This window comes from Charadrius vociferus, unplaced genomic scaffold, assembly GCF_000708025.1.
Source record: "Charadrius vociferus isolate BGI_N301 unplaced genomic scaffold, ASM70802v2 scaffold136, whole genome shotgun sequence".
In the NCBI taxonomy this organism is placed as follows: domain Eukaryota; kingdom Metazoa; phylum Chordata; class Aves; order Charadriiformes; family Charadriidae; genus Charadrius; species Charadrius vociferus.
In genome coordinates this window covers 3,620,091-3,641,572 of record NW_009648960.1, presented here as the reverse complement: position 1 = coordinate 3,641,572, position 21,482 = coordinate 3,620,091, and the positions used below count along the sequence as shown (strand labels likewise).

At 41.6% G+C, this 21,482-nt stretch overlaps 1 protein-coding gene across 1 annotated transcript in view; it reads left to right on the top strand.

The window, feature by feature from the left end:
* The window catches only part of CPS1 (carbamoyl-phosphate synthase 1, mitochondrial), a 99,110-nt gene that overhangs the window by 17,547 nt on the left and 60,081 nt on the right, over positions 1 to 21,482 (top strand). Inside the window, exons 6-16 of the mRNA XM_009887599.1 lie at positions 1,753 to 1,845; positions 6,060 to 6,149; positions 7,235 to 7,363; positions 8,133 to 8,239; positions 8,644 to 8,785; positions 11,210 to 11,287; positions 12,813 to 12,911; positions 13,614 to 13,709; positions 17,803 to 17,992; positions 18,590 to 18,747; positions 19,506 to 19,634. Coding sequence (XP_009885901.1) covers positions 1,753 to 1,845; positions 6,060 to 6,149; positions 7,235 to 7,363; positions 8,133 to 8,239; positions 8,644 to 8,785; positions 11,210 to 11,287; positions 12,813 to 12,911; positions 13,614 to 13,709; positions 17,803 to 17,992; positions 18,590 to 18,747; positions 19,506 to 19,634 — 1,311 coding nt within the window. The remainder of the gene's footprint in view (positions 1 to 1,752; positions 1,846 to 6,059; positions 6,150 to 7,234; positions 7,364 to 8,132; positions 8,240 to 8,643; positions 8,786 to 11,209; positions 11,288 to 12,812; positions 12,912 to 13,613; positions 13,710 to 17,802; positions 17,993 to 18,589; positions 18,748 to 19,505; positions 19,635 to 21,482) is intronic.

Here is a 21,482-nt window from a genome sequence, read left to right as displayed (position 1 = left end):
TTGCAGTCTGCAGTCCAAGCCCACACCCTCTTCCATTCCACAGAGCAAAACATGGATGACCCAGCTTGAACAGAGGAATATTTGTAGAAATGAATTCTTATGGGAAGATAGGGCCTTGTTGTGCTCTTATTGACAGCAAACAAGCGCAGTTTAATACAATAGAAAATGGCAATACATTTTCTACTTTCTTGAGACATACTGTTTAATGGACCAGTGTTCCTTTCATCCAAAGTAAATATGTTTTCAATGTTTATCCTGTAACTTAGCGGTGTATGTTAGTAATGCCCATTATACTGGGACTTTGAGTGGTATTGGTTTATGGCTTTTAAAATAGTGCATAATGGAGCCCTTTTCTCCCAGTCCTCTCAGGTTGAAAAAAACAGTTTAGTATTTCACTCTATGTCTGTTTATAAATTGGGAGTGAGAACAGGGGTTCATTATAATAAATGCAGAAATGAGCAGTGACTTGTTAAATTGGACTCTAAAGGTAAATGCAGAGCACAATTTGGCTGAATAATCTGGGAGCCAGGCAAGACACAGGGTTCCTGTTTGAGAGCAATGGATTTAGGGCTTTGTCATCAGTGTTTATGGGACTTACTGCATGGTGGCACTCAGCATTTTCTGTGGTTCCCAAGAACCTGACTTGTTTAAGATGGTGCTGACCTTTTCAGCTGTGCTCCATGGAAAGCAGCCTGGAGTAGCTTTTGATGCAAGGTGCTACTTGAGATAGGATGGCAGCCACTGTTAAGAGCTGTCTTTAAAACTTACCTTTAGTAGTGTGCATGGCAATGCAAGATGCTGGTTCTTTCTTGCCCTAGGAAAATGGCAAGGATACTTCAAGTATGGCCAACCATTGAAGTATCTCATGGAAGTATCGCTAAACCTAGTGAGCAATCCTGGTGTGCATACTGGTCTGATATCTACAGGGCGAACTGAGTTTAACATGTTTTATCATGAAAGTGTTACGGATTAAAAGCTACAACAAAACATTGACTTCCTTTGTTTTACTTTGCCCTTAAAGAAGTTCTTGAAATCCTTGAAAAGTCCTGTATTGCACACCCTGTCCCCATGCTGAGAAGAGGTTAACCCTAGGTTAATCTCACTTATTCCAGGAGTGGGACAAAGCCAAAACAGGGTTTCTTCTACTGAAAACTTTAATGAGCAGAAGGAGGAGAAGGATATGCTGCTGGCAGAGCAAGAGTGTCCTAGCTTCTGCGAGGTGGTAACAGCAATAAGAGTAGAGCTTGCTGGAGGTGATTTTTTTTTTTTTTAACAGCTTATTCAGAAAACAGCTTTGCTCACCTGCCTCCTACATAGCTTTGCCTTACCTCAGCTCTGCTGCCTTGTAGCTATTCACAGGACTTGACTGAAGACCTCATAGTGGGCTTATAAAACCAAAAAGCTTCAAACTGCTTTGTGGATTACTCCCAGATCTACACAGTGGTTATCTGGGGATCTGAATTCTGATCCTCTTGGAAGGCAACCCATTTTACTGTCACTAGATAGCTTGCCAAACTGCCTATTAACAATTTTTACTGCTGACAATGCCTTTCCCCCCAATGAAGGAGTTTAAACAGATTTTTTTATACTGTGGTAGGCTCATAAACTTCTGAAGATGCTAGAAATGGTTATAATCTGCCAAGAAACCATCTCTAAACAGCTGTCCAGTTGCTGTGTCTGTCAGCACCTTGTCCCAGTGTTCACAGCTTCTCTTTTGCTCATGCGTTGTGGTTTACTGGTGTATTTCCACAGGGCACAGTACTTGGGAAGATTGAATTTGAAGGTCAACCCGTGGAGTTTGCAGACCCAAATAAGCAAAACTTAATTGCAGAAGTTTCAACAAAGGTGAGAAGTTATTTTGTAGTCCCAGGGCTGTACACTGCTCCCCATTTGCTCCTCTGGGAATTGTCCAGGCTCTCTAATAAAACAGTTTGGGGGCCTTTTCTAAACCAAACACCTTTCCAGACCTTTGAAGGACTGTCATCTCAACATCATCCTCGTAGAATCCCCGTGGCTCCTTAGGTGTGCTGTTGAAGAGGTAAAATTAGCTGTGTTGAGCTGAACGCAGTCTGAACAGTACTCTGATCAGAGGATTGTGTTACAAAGACAGGATTGAGAAGTGTTGAGGATACAGTTGGACTTAGTATATGGTGGACATTTTCAAACATAAGAAGAATTAATAAGAAGAATGGTTGCTATCCTTAAATAAATTTCAGGGAAGCTCACAATAACGTTTGATAATTTGTGTTCAGGCATAGTTTTGTTGAGGTGATTAAAGAAGATACTTACAGATTTCAAAGACAGATCAAGTTAGGAATCCTCTGGATCTAATATCACTGGTATTAGCTGCTTTGTTTGTAGATATGTACAGAACAGCAGTTAAGTTTGTACTCTGTTAGCTGGGCATGCAAACTACGTTCAACCACAAGGATGTAGCAAACCAGGCCCATACTAAAACTAGGAACTATTCCTGTTCCAATGCAAGGGCTAACATCTTAAATTGTGGACCCTTTGGGGATTTAATTGTGGGATAAAGAGTGCCTTGGGTCCCATTGACTGAAGTAAGAACTGGGTGTATGAATCCCTCATACAAATTCCATGCTTACTGTGGTGTTTGGAGCTCCTTCAAGATCAGTGAGGCTCTGGAAGAGCTCTGCAAATAGTTGCCTGTATACTGTTCTGCACACAAGCTGGTGTGTTAGTGGCATAAGTGCAAAGTAGTCCTGAATGCTTGGTGAGCAAGCAGGAATTTGAAGTGTAGTCTCCATCCAGGCTTGGATTTATGGTAGTAACTGGTTACCTGGGATGCCACTGGAATACAGAGGCCACGTTGCAAATCTCACCTTCAGGGATCTCCCCAACTCATGCCAATGTCTCCACTGTATTTTGAGTCAGGGCCTTATTGCTAGACAGAAGGATGGCAATTGCTTATTGAGGTTGTGATCTATGATTGGAAGATGCAGGTGGAGCCATTTTGAGCAGTAACTCAGAAATAGGTAAGGTTGCTGATGCTAAACTCTGCAATTACTAAGACAGAATTACTGTAAAGATGCTGCAAATAGCTTCTAAAAGGGAGATGTAATAAGATTAACAGAGCTTTGGTGGTTTCATTATGTTTATAACTTCATTTTATAGGCTTAAAAAGCAACATCACAAATAAAGCTGAGAATGAAGTAAGCAGTTCAATGTTGGTAATTACTGGACATGATAATCTGTCTGTTGCCAAACAGCTATTTTCATGTAAATCAGTATACAGTAAGATCAGGAATCTGCTTATCAATTGTACTTAGGAGTGATTGATTTTTTATTTTTTTTTATTATTTCCCCCTGCTTCTTTAGATGCTAGTGATATAGACTTTATTTGGTAACACTGCCTATACAGGGCAGGGAATGTAGAAAACTGCCAGTATTTTGCAGAAACGTTTGTCGGAGATGTATTTTGGTGCATGTGATGGTAAGGGTCCCAAAGCAGATGAGAGGTGTTTAGCCACTTGAAGCTAAAAGGTGACTTTTATCCACACATATAGCCCCACATACTCTTTTTGTTCTCAGCACTGTTGCTAGCAGGAGGTTCTACTCTCCCTGACTGCTGGCTCACAGCCTTCCCACATCATCCTTTCGGACTGGGACAGTTTTTTATAGGCTGTGCAGTGAACAGATGAGGGAAATCCTCTGGCTTCAGAGGGAATATATTTTAACAGTTCTCTGATCCAGTTCCCAGTCTGGTTTCTGTCTAGACATGCTTTCGGCCAGATGCAGGGGTCAGTGCTCTGTGGTACAGAAGAATAGTAAGTGTGAGGAGTGGGGGAAGGGTTGTGAAAACAGCAGCACCTAAAATCAGTCTTGCTGCTGAAGGAAATGGTGTAAGAAATTGTAGTCTAATTAATTAGATAGGGAAAAGTTTTGAGAATGAGGTAACTAAAGTACCTCAAAGCGGTTTTGTCCCACAACTCTCTCTGGCCATTAGAACAGCCAAGGAGAACCTTTGAGGGAGATCATTGCTTCATAATGTCTTGCAGATTTTTAAGTATGGGTGTTGTGAGGAATTAAGGGGTCTCCAAAAGCCTTTTTAAAAAAGAGGGTGAGTTACTCGTAAGGGAATCCAGCACATGACATTAAGATCGTTTCTGTGAGAACTGGGCACTCTTGAGTTTTTTGAAACCTATTTGTCAGAAGCCTGAAGGACAGCGGGTAGAAGACCCATACAATTCCTGTGCAGTGATACAGTTCCACCGTGGACTGTGGAAGTAGAATCCACTTGTATTAGTGACTGTGAAGATATTGTCATATTTGATGTCAAGCACAGCTACACATCAGAAGTCTTGAGTGATCTAACAAGACCCAGTTTCAATATGATTTCCATTCTACTCATTCTCAAAAAGGGATTGTGGAGTACTTTGCCATCTGATTATGTAGCGTGAACTACAAGATATGTTCTGATACAAAAATCACCTTTCAAATTACACAGCAGGAATTGCAACAGCAGTGGTAACACTAGTGGTTCTGTGCTGAGTCATGTCCTCAAAGGTGGATTAGGGTTCACTTGTGGTTCATGTGTTGCAGCTCGAACCCTTGTAGTGAAGGGAGGTGGCTCCTTGCACCCCATCTCTTCCACCCTTGCTCCTGACACGGCAGTAAGTCACTCCTGGTGATGATTAGAGCTGTCCTTACATAGGACATTCTCTTGCATCCTAAAGTCTCTTCATCTTAATCTTTGAGAAGATACAAGTTAAAACAAGAACCGAGCTATGACAACGCAGAGGGAGGAGTTGTAGTATTCTGCTAATAAACTTCACCTTGGGTTCCCTGTAGAGGGCATGTTTTTCCTTCTGGCTGGTTGTAATCCTCCTATGAAAGGATTCAGTTTGTCACCCGGGCATATTGGGCATGGATTTTAGCATCTTTTCATAAAGGGGAAAAGGGGACCAGCTGTGAAATATGAATGCCAGGGAAGCTGATTAAAAGGGAGTTACTTCTTTTGTTTGGTTGGTTGGTTGTTTTTTTGTTTTGTTTTGTTAGACTGTGATGTATTGCACAAGAGAAAAGCCCTTTGGATAAAGTATGCTTACCAGTATCAGCTTTCAGAAGCTGACCATAACTAAAGTTAAGGACAGTTTGTTTTTACAAGGAAGAAGGCTGCCTTATGTACTTATTGATGACTCTCATGCCAGCCTGGGGCTACCTGCAGTCATGTAACAAAATAATTCAGCAAGCTTCAGAAAAAAGCTGTCCATAAATAACCTTACATCAGTGCTACAGCCATCTGTCAGTATGTCCGCATGTTGCAGTATCAAGGCCCATGTAACACACGGTGGTTTGACTTCACTGTCTTCCATGCTGGTTGCGACCAACAGATAAGTGGGTGTACAGAACAGAATGGTACAGATTTGGGACTGGTGACAATTTACTTTGTGGAATGGATTAAGGAACAGCAACTGGAAGAGGAGGAGAAGTATTGTCTGATAGGTAAAACTGTCAGGTCCATATGAACATAGGTCATTCTCAGTGGCGTGCTTGGCCTGGTCTGTACTGCTGCGATGCACTAGAGGTCAGTCATAGGATAACTCCAGCTGTTCTATGCTTTGGTCTTACTGTGACTGGAGGGTCAGAGTGGTGTTTAATGTGATGGACCCATAGCTGGTGTGAAGTAGCCTTGCTCCACTGGCACCAGCAGGATAACTTCACTTCAGCTGAAAATCTCTCACCATGTTTCTGGCATTTCTCTTGGGCTGCAATAATCTGTGAGAACTAGCTTGCTGCTTCACTGCTAATGAGGTGAGATACGGGAAAAAAGCTTGTCATTAGCTATGGAAACAAGTGATTTCTTAGGGATTGCTGTTATTGCTGTAATCAACAGTATATAAAAGAGCATTATAACTTTACTTTCACAGAAAAATGAAGGAAGTGCTAATGTCTGCAGTACTTCTGGAGATTTCCATGTAAATTGATTGTTAAGTAACAGTTGCTGCATGTTGGTGAAAAGTTGTTCTACTCCTATTCCCTGTGTTTTGGGAGCGGATGGTCATCTGTCATTTATAGCACAGTCTGTCTTTTTATAGGAAGTCAAGGTTTATGGCAGAGGGAATCCAATCAAAGTTGTAGCTGTGGACTGTGGGTTGAAGCACAACGTTGTCCGTCTGCTGGTAAAGGTAGGTCAGTGCTTTATGTTCTTCATCTCTTGTTTTGCTTGGGCAAAAACCTCGCTTGTATTCATTATCCTTCCTTCCACCCGGACACATCCATTCTAGTAGCAGTTTCCCTCCTAAAATAAGGTACAATTTTTAGGATGATTTTTGTGGACTGGGAGGTGTTTTCTGAACATGGTACCCTGTATTGAGGGGGTAAGGAAGAGGACCTGTGCAGCAACCTCTCAGCCATGAGAAGAATTCCTAGCATGTGAGCTTTAAAAAGACAAGGCACTGTCTCTCTAAAGAACAACCAAGGAAGGTCAACCCAGCATTGTCAAAAATAAATAAATGAGGGAAAATAATTTGCACTGAGGGTGGTGAATGGCTGATACAGGCCCAGAAAGGTTGTGGAACTCCCGTGCTTGAAGATACTTAAAACTCAACTGACCAATGCCCTGAGCAACCTGCCCTAAAGGAGAAGTTACCCCTGCTTTGGGGAGGGATTGGACCCAATGACCTCCTGAGGTCCCTCCATCCTGAGTTATTTTTTAGTTCTATGATTCTGTGAAAATCTTTTCCTGTTGTTAGCACAGTGGTGTAGCCGCCCTTGCTTCTCTAGGCATACAGGAGGAATGAATGCAGTGGCCTCTCATTCTCTAGATGTACAGGGTTCCTCTGTTTCTGTTTTTCAGTTAATGTGGATGTTCGTCCCATTGTTGATGTGCAGAACTGTTTTTGGTGTGTCAGAGAATGAGGCTGTGGAGCCTTATTTTAGCTGTTAGGATGAATGCACTGTGTAAAAGTGACCATATTTTACATGTGTGCATACACACCTATTTTGCATTCCATTAGTAAGTTCTTATCTCATTAGTGAGTTTCAGACAAACTTGAAAAACACTGAGGTGGCTCAAAGAGACTAAGTCTACTGGTTTTGTAAAAATAATCTGGGCAGATAGTGGAGAGAAGCCTCATTATTGTCCCTGGCAAAGGAATGACTGAAATCCAGACTCAACTTCTGGGACATGAGAGCATGAGAACAACCTCCTGACACAAGCTCATTTGTTCCTCTCCTCCCCTCATTTCTTGTTCCCTTGATTTTTTCCCAGCGAGGTGCAGAAGTGCATTTGGTTCCATGGGACCATGATTTCACCAGTATGGATTATGATGGGCTCATAATTTCCGGAGGTCCGGGGGATCCGATGAAAGCCCAGGAGGTGATTCAGAATGTCAGAAAGGTACAGTGTAATAGCCATAAGCCAATTATTCCTGTTTATTTGTCTTTTTTTTTTTTTAATGCCTGAAATCTAAACAGTTGATTCTACTAACATGTTACGGACCAGATGTCATTCAGTCATTTCGGCTGACTGTCAAGACCAACGTCCTCCAGGGTCCTTTCACACTGGGAAGGTCTGGAGCTCCCAAGTTAGCACATACCCACCCCTACTGCAAAATGGTCAACAGAAGATGTAATACAGATCGTGTTAGTCCAATGCAATTGTATTTGTGCAGTACAAAGTGCAACGAAGTATAGAATCAAAGTTTTGCCTATTTAATCACATCTTGGTCCACTGGGAGTTTTCTCCAGACCAGTATTTGCAATAAGGCTATAAAGACCTTGGTGAACAATACACAGTAAATATGATTAACACAGTTACCCTACTGGTGCCTTAAAGTACCTGGTGCTCTTGCAGGACCTCTGTGGCCTTATGAAAGAACAGCCCTTATTTCACAGTGCTCCCATTTGAAATAATGTCATGCACTAAATATCCGTGGTGCAGAGTGTCATTGCTTATTCCCCTCAAGTAGACCAAGACACCAAGCTGTCCTCTGAGGCTTTCCTCTGGAGCAGAGGAGAGGATGAAACTTTCCTTTATAGGCAGTTGCCACCCTTGCATTCAGCTTTTTCCCAAGTCTGTGTGGCTACTGTGAGGGAACTACCGTGGTTTATGCTGGAATTGCTGAACAGAGACACTCCAGTATCTCTTGAAAACCTTTTCATTTCAGGTCCTGGAGAGCAATCGCCCAGAGCCCTTATTTGGCATTAGCATGGGGAATCTAATCACTGGAATAGCAGCCGGAGCTACTTCCTACAAGATGCAGATGGCTAACAGGTGCAGCAGCTCTTCCGCTTCCTAGGGCCCAGATTGACCTGCTCAGCGTTGCAAGGGGCCGCAAAGCAGCAGTGCTTTGCTTCTGAACTGCCTTAATGGAAGCTAGCATGGTGGTAACATTACTTCTTCATACCAGCCATTCTCCTTGCTTTTAATTTAAACTGCCATGTCATGCATTGCTTTTTTTGAGGGTGTTTTGAAAGTATGCAATGTAATTGATCCCCTTCAAACTGAAGGACAGCAAAGTTTCTCCTAGGATTTATCATTTTGAGATTCGCTGTGAGTATTGAACAGCTACTATTGAACTGCTGTGTGTAGCCCCACAGTTATCAGCTCTTCCTAATTGTGGCATTTAGACACATCTAGCACTTCTGTCCCCTGTTCTTTGATCCTTTCTCTTTCAGAGGACAGAACCAGCCTGTCCTGAATGCAGTGAATGGACAGGCTGTCATCACTGCTCAGAACCACAGTTATGCCATCGACAGCTCTACCCTTCCACCTGGCTGGAAACCTCTGTTCGTGAATGCCAATGATCAAACGAATGAGGTGAGCTTATGCTTTCCAGATACCTGCACATAGCAACCTCTAGTGAGCAAAGACTCTCTCTCGCTTTATTTCACCTCCTGGAAGCTTGCTGTCAAGATAACAGTAAGTTGTCAGGACTAAACTTGATGACCTACTTTGCCTGGGGCCCTGCCTTACACCTCAAAAGGGAGTGAACCGTTACCACTGTTCTCCATACTAGCCCAAGTGTAGGACAGCAACAGTGACCTTATGATGTCCCTTGAACGGCTGCCCTAGTATCTTCCGTGATTTCCCTGCCATTAGTGGTGCTCACGCAGTTACTGTTGTCTTCGGGCTTGTGCTGCAGGTGCGCTAGCCTGTGTCGCCGTTTTGTTGTGTTGGTTTTGCGTTGCCTGCACAGAAAAAGAATATTATTGCCGTCTAATTTGGTCTGCTATTGTAAATAGAATTCCAAGGACTAAAGTCATGAGAGGGACAGAGGCAGTTACCTTGAGAGAACAGCTTACAGAATCTGACGTAGAGGTCTCATGTCAAGTGACATCCATGTAGGAAAAAAAAAATTAAAAATGCCTGGCCTCTGGTAGTTCACAGCTGAACACAGAAAAGCATAGGAAGGAAAACAATATCCCATAGCTCAGTTTTGACAAGGTCAGACAAGATGTTGAGACGGATCTGGGGTTTTGTAATTGCCCATTTTAAATCTTGTCCATTAGGCCCACTGTTGTACAACTCAGTGAAGTCTTGTTATTGATCAGAAAATCATTGAAAAGAAGGTATTTTCAAAAGCAATTTCCCCCACGGGAACACGCCCCTCTCTTGTTTTGTATAAATGCCCCACATCAAGTCTGGCAGATTGAAAAGTGCTGTTCTGGCATATTCTGGCTATACTTTGCAGTAATTTCCAACTGATGGTTTTAGAATAAGGCTGTTGTTTGTCAGTTGCTTTTTTCTTTATCCTTGCAGACGTATCTAAACAGAGACAAATGTTACCAAACAAGATATTAATAAAAAAAATTGTATCTGTTTGGTTCAATTTTTGAAACGAGTTTGTTTTAGCTGGGTTCACCAACTGAACCCTTTTATTGCCAGGCCTTTCATGTTTGCTTTAGCTGAAGATTGGAGACAAATGTGATGGTGCTTTTGCATAAAGCAGATGATAAGGTTGGACATGAGTCTTCTGGATCTAGAAGTATGACAGTGATCCCCAAAGCAGCATCAGTCTCCTAGACCTTCATAGATAGAGGGGGACAAGAATCAATGTTTTCTTAGCATGGGATGCACAAACAGGAGCAGGGTTGGATATACTTTTGTGTGCAGTCTGTTGCATTTTTCTGTCTGAAAGAGAAAAAACCACTTACTGTGACTGACCTGACATACCACAGCTGGACAGGCCCCACGCAGGTTTGCAAATACTCACAAGCCACGGAGCAGATATTTTTTAAAGATATTTGTATGTAATTAGAAGTAACATGAGCATTCAGGGAAAATGTGACAGACTGATGACATTCTTTACTCTGAGGGCAGATCGGCTGTGGTCAGTACTCATCTCTTATCCCTGTCCTATCCTAGCATCCCACCCTGCAGCTCTGGATGGCACTGTTGCTCTACAGGAGCTGTTGGGACTCCTTTGTCCATTCCTAAGGGAAGCAGGTTGTATCAGAATTTTTCCTGGGTTGCCTCTTGAGGGACTTCTCTACTTCCATCTGGAATTGGGGGCCATAAGCAATGACAGCTACAGGGTTGTCTCCCAGTGGACCACACTGTTTGGTGCTATCGGGCCATACAAATGAGACCTCTGTTTTTTCTGGCTCCAACTGAAACTAAAAGCACTGTTGCCAAACTCACTTTAGGTCCTTCATAGGTATTGTTTGTCCAGAGCAGTGGTCCCACTTCATCACAGGCCTGACAATGACCCAGGGCAGAGATCATTTGCAAGGCCCTGCAAGGCATGTGTCAGTATTTAAAGTGAGTTATGGAAGTAAAGAGCGTCACCCAAATCCATCTCTCCTGTAACAGAACCAACCAGATCAGCGTCATAAAACCATTAATTCCATAACAGCCTTGTCCAAGATGGTCTTTTCTTGACATATATGTTTTTCTTCTCTGCATGGTCCAGGATTACCTCTGGGGGGAGACTAGCCTATCTGCTCTGTTAAGTGCTTACAACTTAATAGTGTCTGCTGTTACAGTCAAAGTGATGTCTCCACTATGCTTCTTGTCCACACACAGCTCAGTGAGCATTGGAGCATTAGCAGAAAAGCAAGAGGCTCAGTCTCTCAGATAAGGCATTGTTTGAAGAATGGGAATGAAATGGGTGTAAATTTGGCAACCCCTAGAGACACGCCGGTCCTTTGGCCTTTCATGCTTACAGGGCCAAGATGTGGCTTTCTGTTCTCTTGCCCGTTTGCAAGGAGGCGTCTAAGACTATTGTTTTTACTCCTGCAGGGAATTATGCATGAGACCAGACCGATTTTCACAGCGCAGTTCTACCCAGACGCAAATCCTGGACCAAGAGACACAGAGGTATTGTATGAGAGTTGATCTGGGCTTGCTTTCAGATGGCCTAGGGAGTACAGAATTGTATCAGCTACAGTGATGAGTCTTTATGTTGGTGATGGTCCTAAATCTTGGTTTTGGAAATGTCGGGATCCTAACAGGGGGCCCAGTCATGCATAGGCTTGTGTCTGCTTAGCTTGATCCACAGCTAATTACAATCAGCAGCAAGGCATCTATTGACTTCTGTGTGCTTTGGATCAACGATTCCATTCATATGATGTGTATGCTTTGAGTCCTGGTGGGATTATTTGTGTGTTGGAAGTTACTGAAGTGCTTAAGCCTTTGCAGGATCAGGCTCCAATCTCTTGTACCTGGGGTGATTGCAAAAGGAAAAGGATTTGATCTTAACAGAAAAAAATACTAGCCAGATGCTTTGTAATAAAATCATTAACTTTCTAATACATTTTAGTTCCACTTTCAAATTTTATAATTACTATAGAGTTATGTAAATGGATTCACACTTCTTCACTCTGGTTCTCCTAAGTGAAATGAAATTTTAATCCCCCATCTGTGACTTCGCACAAATTCTTTAACAACTGGTTGCGTAGTCACAGGGTATGACTAAGCAGCAACAGGGGATGTGGAAGGCAGAGAAGGCATGTCTGAACATAAATAAACTATTTAGCATTTCTTGAGAGAGGAAGATGGAAGAATACATAGAAGTGCTTATTTTAATCTTAATTTGATGATGTTGATTAAACCTGCAAGTAAATCTCTTGATATCAAGAAGTTACCTAGCAATCTGATTGACTAGGGAATCTCAGAGAACTGAAAACAACCCTTGGCTGTGTCTTTTCCAAGTCTGCGCACTCCCACTGCTGGGATTGGTTTGATAACATAGTGCCTATCCTGCTGGACTTGCAGGACCCATCTGTACTTCTTCCATAGGTGATTCCCAGCAGGCAGCTGCAGGGGCCATGCGGACAGAAGCTCTGCAAGTGTGGGGTCAAGTGAGGAACCTGTCCCGCTGTCTGCAGCTGCCTGCATGCCAGTGGTGGTGACGCTGCCTCCCCTGCCTGGCCTGGCTGGAGAATACTTTTCTCACAGCTGATCTGGGATCTCCTCTGGAAGGACAATACTGATTTAGCACAACTAATGTTTATATATACACTTGTTCAGATCCCAGCTCTGTAGCAGGCCCCATTCCAAATGGTTCCCCTGAGCTAGTTAAGTGTATGGTCTTCTGTATTTTAACTTTTAATGCAAGCTCATTCATTACACTGCCAGCCATATACAAGCAGAGCACACAGGCATGATTGATACGTGTTTTCTTCCTGATATGACCTCACTTTCTTGAATGCAGCTTTGTCAAATATGTCAAACTCGTTAAATAAATTTCAAATAACGATCCCCTTTTCTCTGATGGTGTAAACCTGCTATCTGAAAGCAGCAGAGCAGAACTGATAGCTTGAGTTCACAAACGGCCTGGTTTTTCCTTCTTTGCTTGGTATTTATTTAATTCCACTTAAATACACATGTTCATTTTTCCTAGTACCTGTTTGATTCATTTATTTCACTGGTGAAGAGAGGGAAAGGCACTACTATTTCCTCTGTCCTGCCCAAGGCTGGAGCAACAGCTTCCAGAGTAGAGGTCAGTGTACAGGTACTTGTTATTCAGGCTTGTCAGTGAAGCTAGGAGCTAGTTAATTCCTACTGAACCCACAGTACAAAATGGCACAAAAAGCTGACCGTGGAAGTCAAAGGAGGCTTCACTTATAAAAGGCCTGTCAGCTGCCTGTCTCACAGTCATCGGGCATCTCTTGTGCTATTAACTCCCTTTTCTTTGAGAAAGTTTTAAGATCTGATGTTTCATGTGTTTTTTCTTTCTAGTTCTCCCAGGAAAGGTACTCTCATAGCAGTACATGAGGTGCCCTGGCATAATCTGACCATGAGATTTTGTGCTAGCAGCATAATGTTGATGCTCTGTTGCTTAGCAAATAAGTCCGAAATTCCTAGTGTGAGCTGAATTTCATACAGTTTTGCTATCTTAGAAGGCAGCTGGACTTTGTGGGCAGCCAAAGTGAGGCATGATTGTCTATAAACACTTGATACAATTAACACGTTTATTGTATGTCCTATGCATAAGTCATGTGTTTCTCTAACCAGAGATACACGGGAACACTCCGGTAGAAATATTTTTAGAACTAAAACTGCAGTGGTTTTGAAGGTGACTTTTCTTCTCTTTTTAGAACTTATGTTTTGTAATTGGAGGCTGTTCAGTGCTGCACAGTCTCTGTTATTTCAATATCCTCTACCATGGGGACTGATTTTTCATGCTGTTTGACACTTTTAGGTCTCCAAAGTTCTCATTCTAGGATCTGGGGGTCTGTCGATTGGTCAGGCGGGGGAATTTGATTACTCTGGATCCCAGGCTGTGAAAGCCATGAAGGTGAGAGGATACTCTGCAAATAATAATCTAATGTAATTTACTTCTTACAGCTAAGTATGACCATCCAACTATGGTATCACTGGGGCAGGCAAGCTGGTAAGAATAAATAGCTGTTAGGGAAATTTAGACATTTTTTCGTTTGTTGGTTGAGTGACGCGAGTGAACCACTCACGGTTAGCTTCTGAAGAGAGACATTCTCAAGGTTTCCATTGCAGTCATCAAGCAGTTTGTTATTTGTGATGTATGACTGGTCACTCCAGGCTTGTCACATTGAATGGAGATGAAGGGGAGGAATATGGTCAGCTACACCTGGGCTGAAATTGCAGGAATTTTTGTGATATGCCAACACACTGCAAGGTAGGCAAATAATAACAACAGCTGAATGGTTGGCTGCTGTTGAGACTGTTATGCAAAATATTTTTAACCCCTTATCAAGGGAGGTTTTCTGAATGATATTTATTTTAAATGGAATGAACTTTTAAAAGTTCATATATGCCAAGTTTTGTTTCCAGAATAGATTCATAATCTTGAAAGGAATGAATGGAAAGTCATTCCTTTGGATGAATTTTGTCCGGTAAACTTATTACCTGGCTTCTGACGTTCCCTTTCTGAAGACTGGAGGGCTGTATTATTCTGAAGCAAGCAAAAGTGCTTGTGTACTTCTGAACGTCCTGAGAAACACATATATTTAAAAAGGTGCTTGTGCTGAAGCATCCTGTGTAGTGCACTCACATGGTGGGTTTTGGGGTCTAATTTGCTCTGGCTGTTTCATGCTGCAAAACTGCAAAGCACATAGAAAGGGTGTTAGGGGAAAAGCTCACGCTAGGAGAAGGTGTAGAAGCATAGCAGTATTCCTGTGATGGGGTTGTTACTGGAAATGTAACAGGTACCTGCCCCCCCTAGTTCATGTCTAACCTCATGTGAAGAAGGAAGAGAGCTTGTAGAGGTCTGTCTGACAGATTCAGAGCAGATGTAGGAGCTGCCTTCAGATGAGGTGATGATTGTGAGTGGCTCTGAGACTGTTCGGGCTTCAGGGCCATTCTATTCCTGTGCTGACCCTGGAGTCAAGGAACAAAAAAATCCATTACAGTAATCTTAAATATAATCTGGGTTTCGCTGGGTTGGTTCTGGTGTTACAACACATCTTGTATGATATATATTTTGTTTGTGTCCTGTATTGCTATTGCTGGCTACTAGTTCAAACTGGCTACGTCATCAAGAAAACAAGAATGAGTTAGGAGTGGATGATCCCAGAACTGGTGAGTTCAGATAATGACCTGAGTTGGAAAGGAGGCATCTCTCTCCTTTTGTCCTTCAAACTCAGTTCCGGTTTGTGGAAGAAAGTGAATTTTTTAATGATAAATCTCCCTATCTTGACTTCCTACAGTGCCCTTTCCCTTCCTGTGGCCACCAGCCAGCTGCTCTGATCTGCAAGCTACTCAGCCATTCCAGCGGCAGTGCTTACACTTCCTGACCTTGCCTCTGGCAAGTGATTTACAGTTGCATGTGAGAGAGAAGGCTTTTGGTCAGTGCGTGCCAGGGGAAAGCTGCAGAGCATGGGTGGGAGAGAACAGGGACAGTTAACAGGAGACAATAGAGATTTCTTTCCCTTTAGACGTCTTCCCTTTTTTTGTTAAAAATAATGAACATTGATTCTCACTGCTGGATGTTCTGATTCATTCTGCTACGTACTGCTGTTCTTCGTAGTCTGTTGGCTGCTGCTTCGTTATAAGAAGGTGCTGTTGTTAATGTTCAGTCCTATACAGTTAAATAGGTGCCTCTTTTAAAGACTAGAATCCTGTGGAGCTGGGACTTCCCCAGTCAGTGAATTTGTATTTGCAAGAATGTTCATCAAAGACAGGAACATCCTCTGACAAACAAGACCTGGAAACATCTGTGAACAACAGAGACTGGCTTGTGGTCACCTAAAAAACCTTCTGGATTACTTGCTGTGGGGATTCTCCCAACTGGTCTGAATACAGGTGGATATTACACAAAAAGAGGAATGAAGCCCACTGCTTCAAGTTCTAACAGAGATCTCCAATCAGAATGGGCAGCTGTTGCACAGAGTACTATGTGCTTATAAAAAATTAAAAAGGCACAAGTTGAAGGAAAGGGTAGCAAGGGCAAACAGCAAGTGGGTTAAAAAACATCATCTTGCACAATTGGGCCAGAAGATGTGATATCACTAAAATGTGTCTCTCTTAGCACAGTGAGCATTAATTCTTTCATTAATTATCTGCCTCATCACTGCTAACTGGGCATTAAGATGCCTTGCCCCAGATAAGTAGGAAAGAAAGGGCTGAGATGGACAGACACTCCAGCTTGTTGGAAAGTGATATACCTCTCCCTCCCCCATTCATTACAACAGAATTTCTGAATACATTTATTAGAGAAGAATGTTTTGGTTAGAGATCTACTCTTTTTACCATGGTATCACCATGAAAACTACCCAGTTTGTGGTCATTTGTTTAAATCCAAAATATTTTCCATAAGGATTTTGTCTCTTCTTTCCCTTCCCTGTTTCACACATTTCCAAGAAAAGTGTGCTTCAGTGAAAAAAATCCAATTTTTCATGGGGAAAAAGGGTCAGCAGAGATTTACAGCCAGTTTTTAAGGCAGTATTTTAAAGGAAGGAGAAGAAGTGTTATCCAATACCTGAACTGAGCAGTCAGAGCTCTGAGTGAGAATCCCACTGCTATCCAGGTGAGCTATATATTTGTTCCCCCAAACCAGTGGGTCAAGCAATCACAAATTTTAAAGAAACACAGAAAACCCTATGGCATTTTCATGCTTATTGTGAACTGGGAAAAACAGCAATTTCTGTACTGGTCCCGGCAACACTTCCATAGCATTTCCTTGAGGAATGGCTGACTTATTCTACCAACCTATTTCCTGTTTCTTTTTACTCTTTTTTTTTTTTTTTAGTATCATCACATTCCTGTTTTTAATGAGAGTCGTCATGGTTGTTTGTTAACCTCCGCAACTTCTATGTAGCAAATCTTTTTCTTAAAATGTATTTTGCATCTATAATTAGTGTTGTTTGCAAATAGTTTGTTTGTTTGTAGAAGTTTATTGCCTTACAAGAAGTTGATGGAGATTGGAATGAGTTCCTATAAAAATAAGGCCACAGCCTTTGCACTTCCCAGTCCACCTTTTCAACAAAGCAGTAATACATTGTTCTTTATCTGCTTGCAGTTGATGTAGTTTTTTTTAAGCCTTGCCACATTCTGGCCTCATCATTATCAGCAAAACTGGTTGGCTTCCTCATTACCCACTAATATTGCAAGAATGAGGAGAGCTGATCTGCCCAGCTCTGACTCAGACTTTTCTGTTATTGAGCAAACTGTAGTGAATTTCTGTGTGTAGCCAAAAGAGTAGCAAAACTCCTATTGGTTTAGCAGGAAACAGATACACTTTATTATGACTCTAGCTCAGTTTCTCATGTGTGACAGAGAAAAAACAAGGTGAAGTTTTGGCTAAGCTTTGTCTTGCTTATAGAGACAGAGATTGTCTTTAGTGTGTGCAACATCAACAAAAAAGGTTATGGGACAATATTTTTGAAGTGATAACACCAGGAAAATTAAAGCATCTTTATGGAAATTCAACACAAAAACCGGTATTCTTGTACTGTTACTAGTTGGTACAAAAATCTGAGAACTACCTGGACACCAATGATCAAAAACCTACTGCTTGGTGAGAAAAGATTGGGTTTTGATTAAATTTTTTTTTGGTCGCTTTTAGTCTGCCTTTCAACAGAAGACAGACATGATTATGCTGGAGTTTGTTCCTGTCTCCCCTATGTAACTCATAAATGCGTTGAACAATTTTATCCAAATTTTTGAATCAGGTGGGAATCTCCACTCTCTCAAGATTCACAGACAGGTAGAGGCATGAAAGTAAAGAACTGGTGTTAGCTCAGCCCGGTACAAGATACCAGAAATCCCTTATGGGAGAGTACATAAGGAACCAGGCTTTCTAAATTCTGTGGTTGGTGAATTGCTTGTTGAACTCCATCTCTCCTTGCTGCTGCTGCTGCTGTTAGATCTTTTTCCACATGTGGCTTGTTTTAATGCAGATTTTCATTTTTCAGGAAGAAAATGTGAAAATTGTCCTGATGAATCCCAATATTGCTTCAGTGCAGACCAATGAGACTGGCTTAAAGCAAGCTGATGCTGTCTACTTCCTCCCCATCACTCCACAGTTTGTCACAGAGGTCATCAAGGTGGAGCGTCCTGATGGATTAATTCTGGGGATGGGCGGCCAGACTGCTCTCAACTGTGGTGAGTACGATACAGGTGCCTTGGCACTCCTTGCAGGCAAAGTCATGTTTTTTTACCACGTGTTCAGCAGACTTTATTTGTGCAGACATGGAAGACCCATGTGCCTGATGCGTTGCCCAGGTTACTAAGGGATACAGGCAGAGATCCTGACCATGGGGGAGTGAGTAATTGCTAAGCTGTGAACATAACGTCTAATTGCTGGTTTTGATACTTTAATTCATATATCCTGCTTTTCAGCTTAAGTCTTAGTCATAGTTGGATTGGGGATATTCAGACCACCTTGAGGCAGAGGTCAAAAGGAAAAGTTAGCTTCATTTAGCTTCTTACAACAGTATCCAACTGCACTGCTTTGTTTCGTGTTGCAGATGATGGCCAAGCAGTAACTCTACTAATATTCCAGGATTCATAGATTTGAGGACAGAAACTTTCATGAGCAAGCTGTGGTTTGCTCATGGTTCTGAGTTCTAATAGTGACAAAGAATAATAAAATTAGCTTTTGATGAGGTCAGACAAGTTGTCAGCTAGTCAGATATCTTCTGATACTTTCTTCTTCATCTACAGTCAGTCCTTAAAACTGCGCCTTTGTTTACTCTGCAGGAGTGGAACTCTTCAAGCAAGGAGTCCTGCAGGAGTATGGTGTGAAGGTCCTAGGTACATCAGTTGAATCCGTCATGGCTACAGAGGATAGAAAGCTTTTTTCCGATAAACTGACTGAGCTAAATGAAAAGATTGCTCCTAGCTTTGCAGTGGAATCGGTAAATCAGACAATTTTGAAGATGTGACTACTATTACTGTTGCCCATTTGAGTTATTAAAAAAAAATAATTTTAGTTTTGTGAAGTGAAAGTTGAATACAACTGTGGATACTGTAGCTTCTATGCTTTCACCAGCACTCCGCAGTGATTGATGCTGGTTCATCATGATTTAAAAGGAGGGAAAATGCAATTAAGCACTTGGAAAGCCTAACCTAATTTACCTGTTGACAAGAAAAGCAAATTCGGTTGCAGTGACTTCTGTGCCGCAGCACAAAAATATATAACATTTCAGTGGCTACTTTAAAAAAAAAAAATCTTGCACAAGCCATTTAGACTTAGGATTTCAGGTCGTCAAAATCAGCAATGCTGAAATCCTTCTTGAGGATGAGAATGTGAAAACAAAAAATTAGTTCAGTGGGAAGGCCTGTTTGAGTTTGGATGTCTTGTTGGAGAGGGTTGTTTCATGCTAAAGTCTGTGAAGACAGACCAGGTAAGGACATTGTCTATGGAAAGTCAGCAAGCAAGTCCACATGTAAGTAAGGACTGAAGTCACCTCCTTGAGTCCATATTCCAGTTTTCTGCTGTTTGGCAGAACAAATAAGCAATGGTACACAGCCACCTTTTATTCTTTTCATTTTATCTTCAGGCAGATTAGTGTCTTACTGATGGGATTTCCATTTAACAGTGTAACCAGAGATGAAGACTTTATTCAGCCTAATTGTTATCATATCTCTGAAATGTATTCCCCTCTCCTTTAAGATTGAAGATGCTCTGAAGGCAGCTGAAAAGATTAGCTACCCAGTCATGATACGTTCTGCTTATGCCCTTGGTGGTCTGGGGTCAGGCATATGTCCTGATAAGGAAAGTTTGCTGGACCTTGGTACAAAGGTACGTCTGCAATTGCAAGCTCTGGGAATAGAGCTGAACATCTGATTTTCTTAGATATTCTTCTAATAGTCACAGACACTGGAGTTATACATATCCTACCTTTCATCTTATCTGTAAAATGTTATCCTGATTCTTTCAAATGCCCACTTTTTGTAATTCCTACTGATGTGGGTAATGGAAATGGTTAAATGACAGATCTGTTAAATTCATGAGAAACAAGTCATAAATTGAGCAAGTGTTTCAGCAATTTTGGTCTGAAAAGAAACGTAGTGGACTATATTCACCCACTTTCTGGAGTAAATGGCATATGAAAGATGTCAAGGAAGTTGAAACATTTGAAATGCTGAGTTGTAATGTAGTATCAGGGACAGAAGAGCTGGGAGGCATGAGCCTCTACTACGTATCTGTCTAAAGATGAGATTTTTGCTAGGTCAAAACCTCTTGTAGAGATTTAACAGGATGACAATAGTTTGACATCCACCAGCTGTCCCTGGCTATAAAGGGACAGCTCTCTTTCTGTAGAAAATCTGGGATTGTTTTTTATAAATTTGCTGTGAAAAGTAAACAGATAATTGGGGAAAAAAACCCAAAAGCTTTCTTCCTTAGAAAAAAATGCAGAATTTTAGGGAATAAGTCTCTATCAGTTGATCTCTAAAATTCTTGGTTTTGTCATTTCCTGATTTGCTAAACCTTTTAATCTTTCATTTATCTCTAGAAAGAAATACTGCTGTGCCAGTAAGAGGTGTTTGTGAAAATGACATTTCTTGTATTCCTCCACGCTGCTTTCATGCAAACAGACTTGGGTCCGGTGTGCTTAGTGCTGAACAAACATCTGCTCAGGCAGTGTCTGTTGCAGGGAGGCTCAGTGGACAGGACTGACAAATGCAGGAGGAGGCAGTGAGTGCAGTAACCTCATCTTACAGATTGATGTCTGAGGTTGGAAACACTTCGCTTGCCCAAACTCATGCAGAAATTCACCTAGAAATTCACCCAGAAACCCTTGGACTGTGGCTGTCCTGTCTAAAAGGCTGATATCAAAACATTTTTTTGGTAGGAAACCCTGGGTTTGGTCAGCCTTTCTTGGTGTTTTTTTAAAAAAAGTAATTTCAAAAATGTAAATTTTTCCCTATAATCCATAAAACAATAGCTCTTTATAAAAATCTTATTTTGTGTTAAATTTTAAGAGTGGGTCAGTTTATATTTTTAGTAAAATTTTCACGTTTGTGAAACACTCCTTTTTCTACCGGAAGTCTGGTTGTGTTCCACTTTCTAAGTAAATGTTTTCATTTTCTCAAAAGTGATACCAAAAGACCTTCAGCATTTTGAATGAAGAACAATATTTCAAATTTACAGTGCAAAACAATTTCACTGTTGATGAATTAGCTGAATTTTGGATGCTTCTTCCCACAGCTCAGCAGAAACTCTGTTCTTTTCAGTTATGAAGATGATCTGTAGCAGTTCTGTGAACTAGATTTTCAGACACTGGTCTGAACACCTAACTGAACACCTATGGGTTCGAGTAATCTGTCTTTGAGTTCATGTCTCCTGACTCTGCTCATTTTGAGTGAGAGAAGGCAATAGACAGTAACACAGGAGCAGGGTAGATTGTTTCACAGGTGTGGTCAGGTGTTCCCACTACATCACTGCAAATTCAGTGCCTGCTTAGGCCGGATGTGACATGCCACTCCAAACTATTTTTTTTTTTTTTTTTTTTTTTTTTTTGTGTGTGTGCGAGTTTGGCAGCTGAGCTAAGGGCAACATTTGAATAACCGCTTGAGCGAAATACAGAGGGGACGAGACTGAAGACTGTTTCATGGGCAGCATTAAAACAAGAAGCTTTGCTAAAGG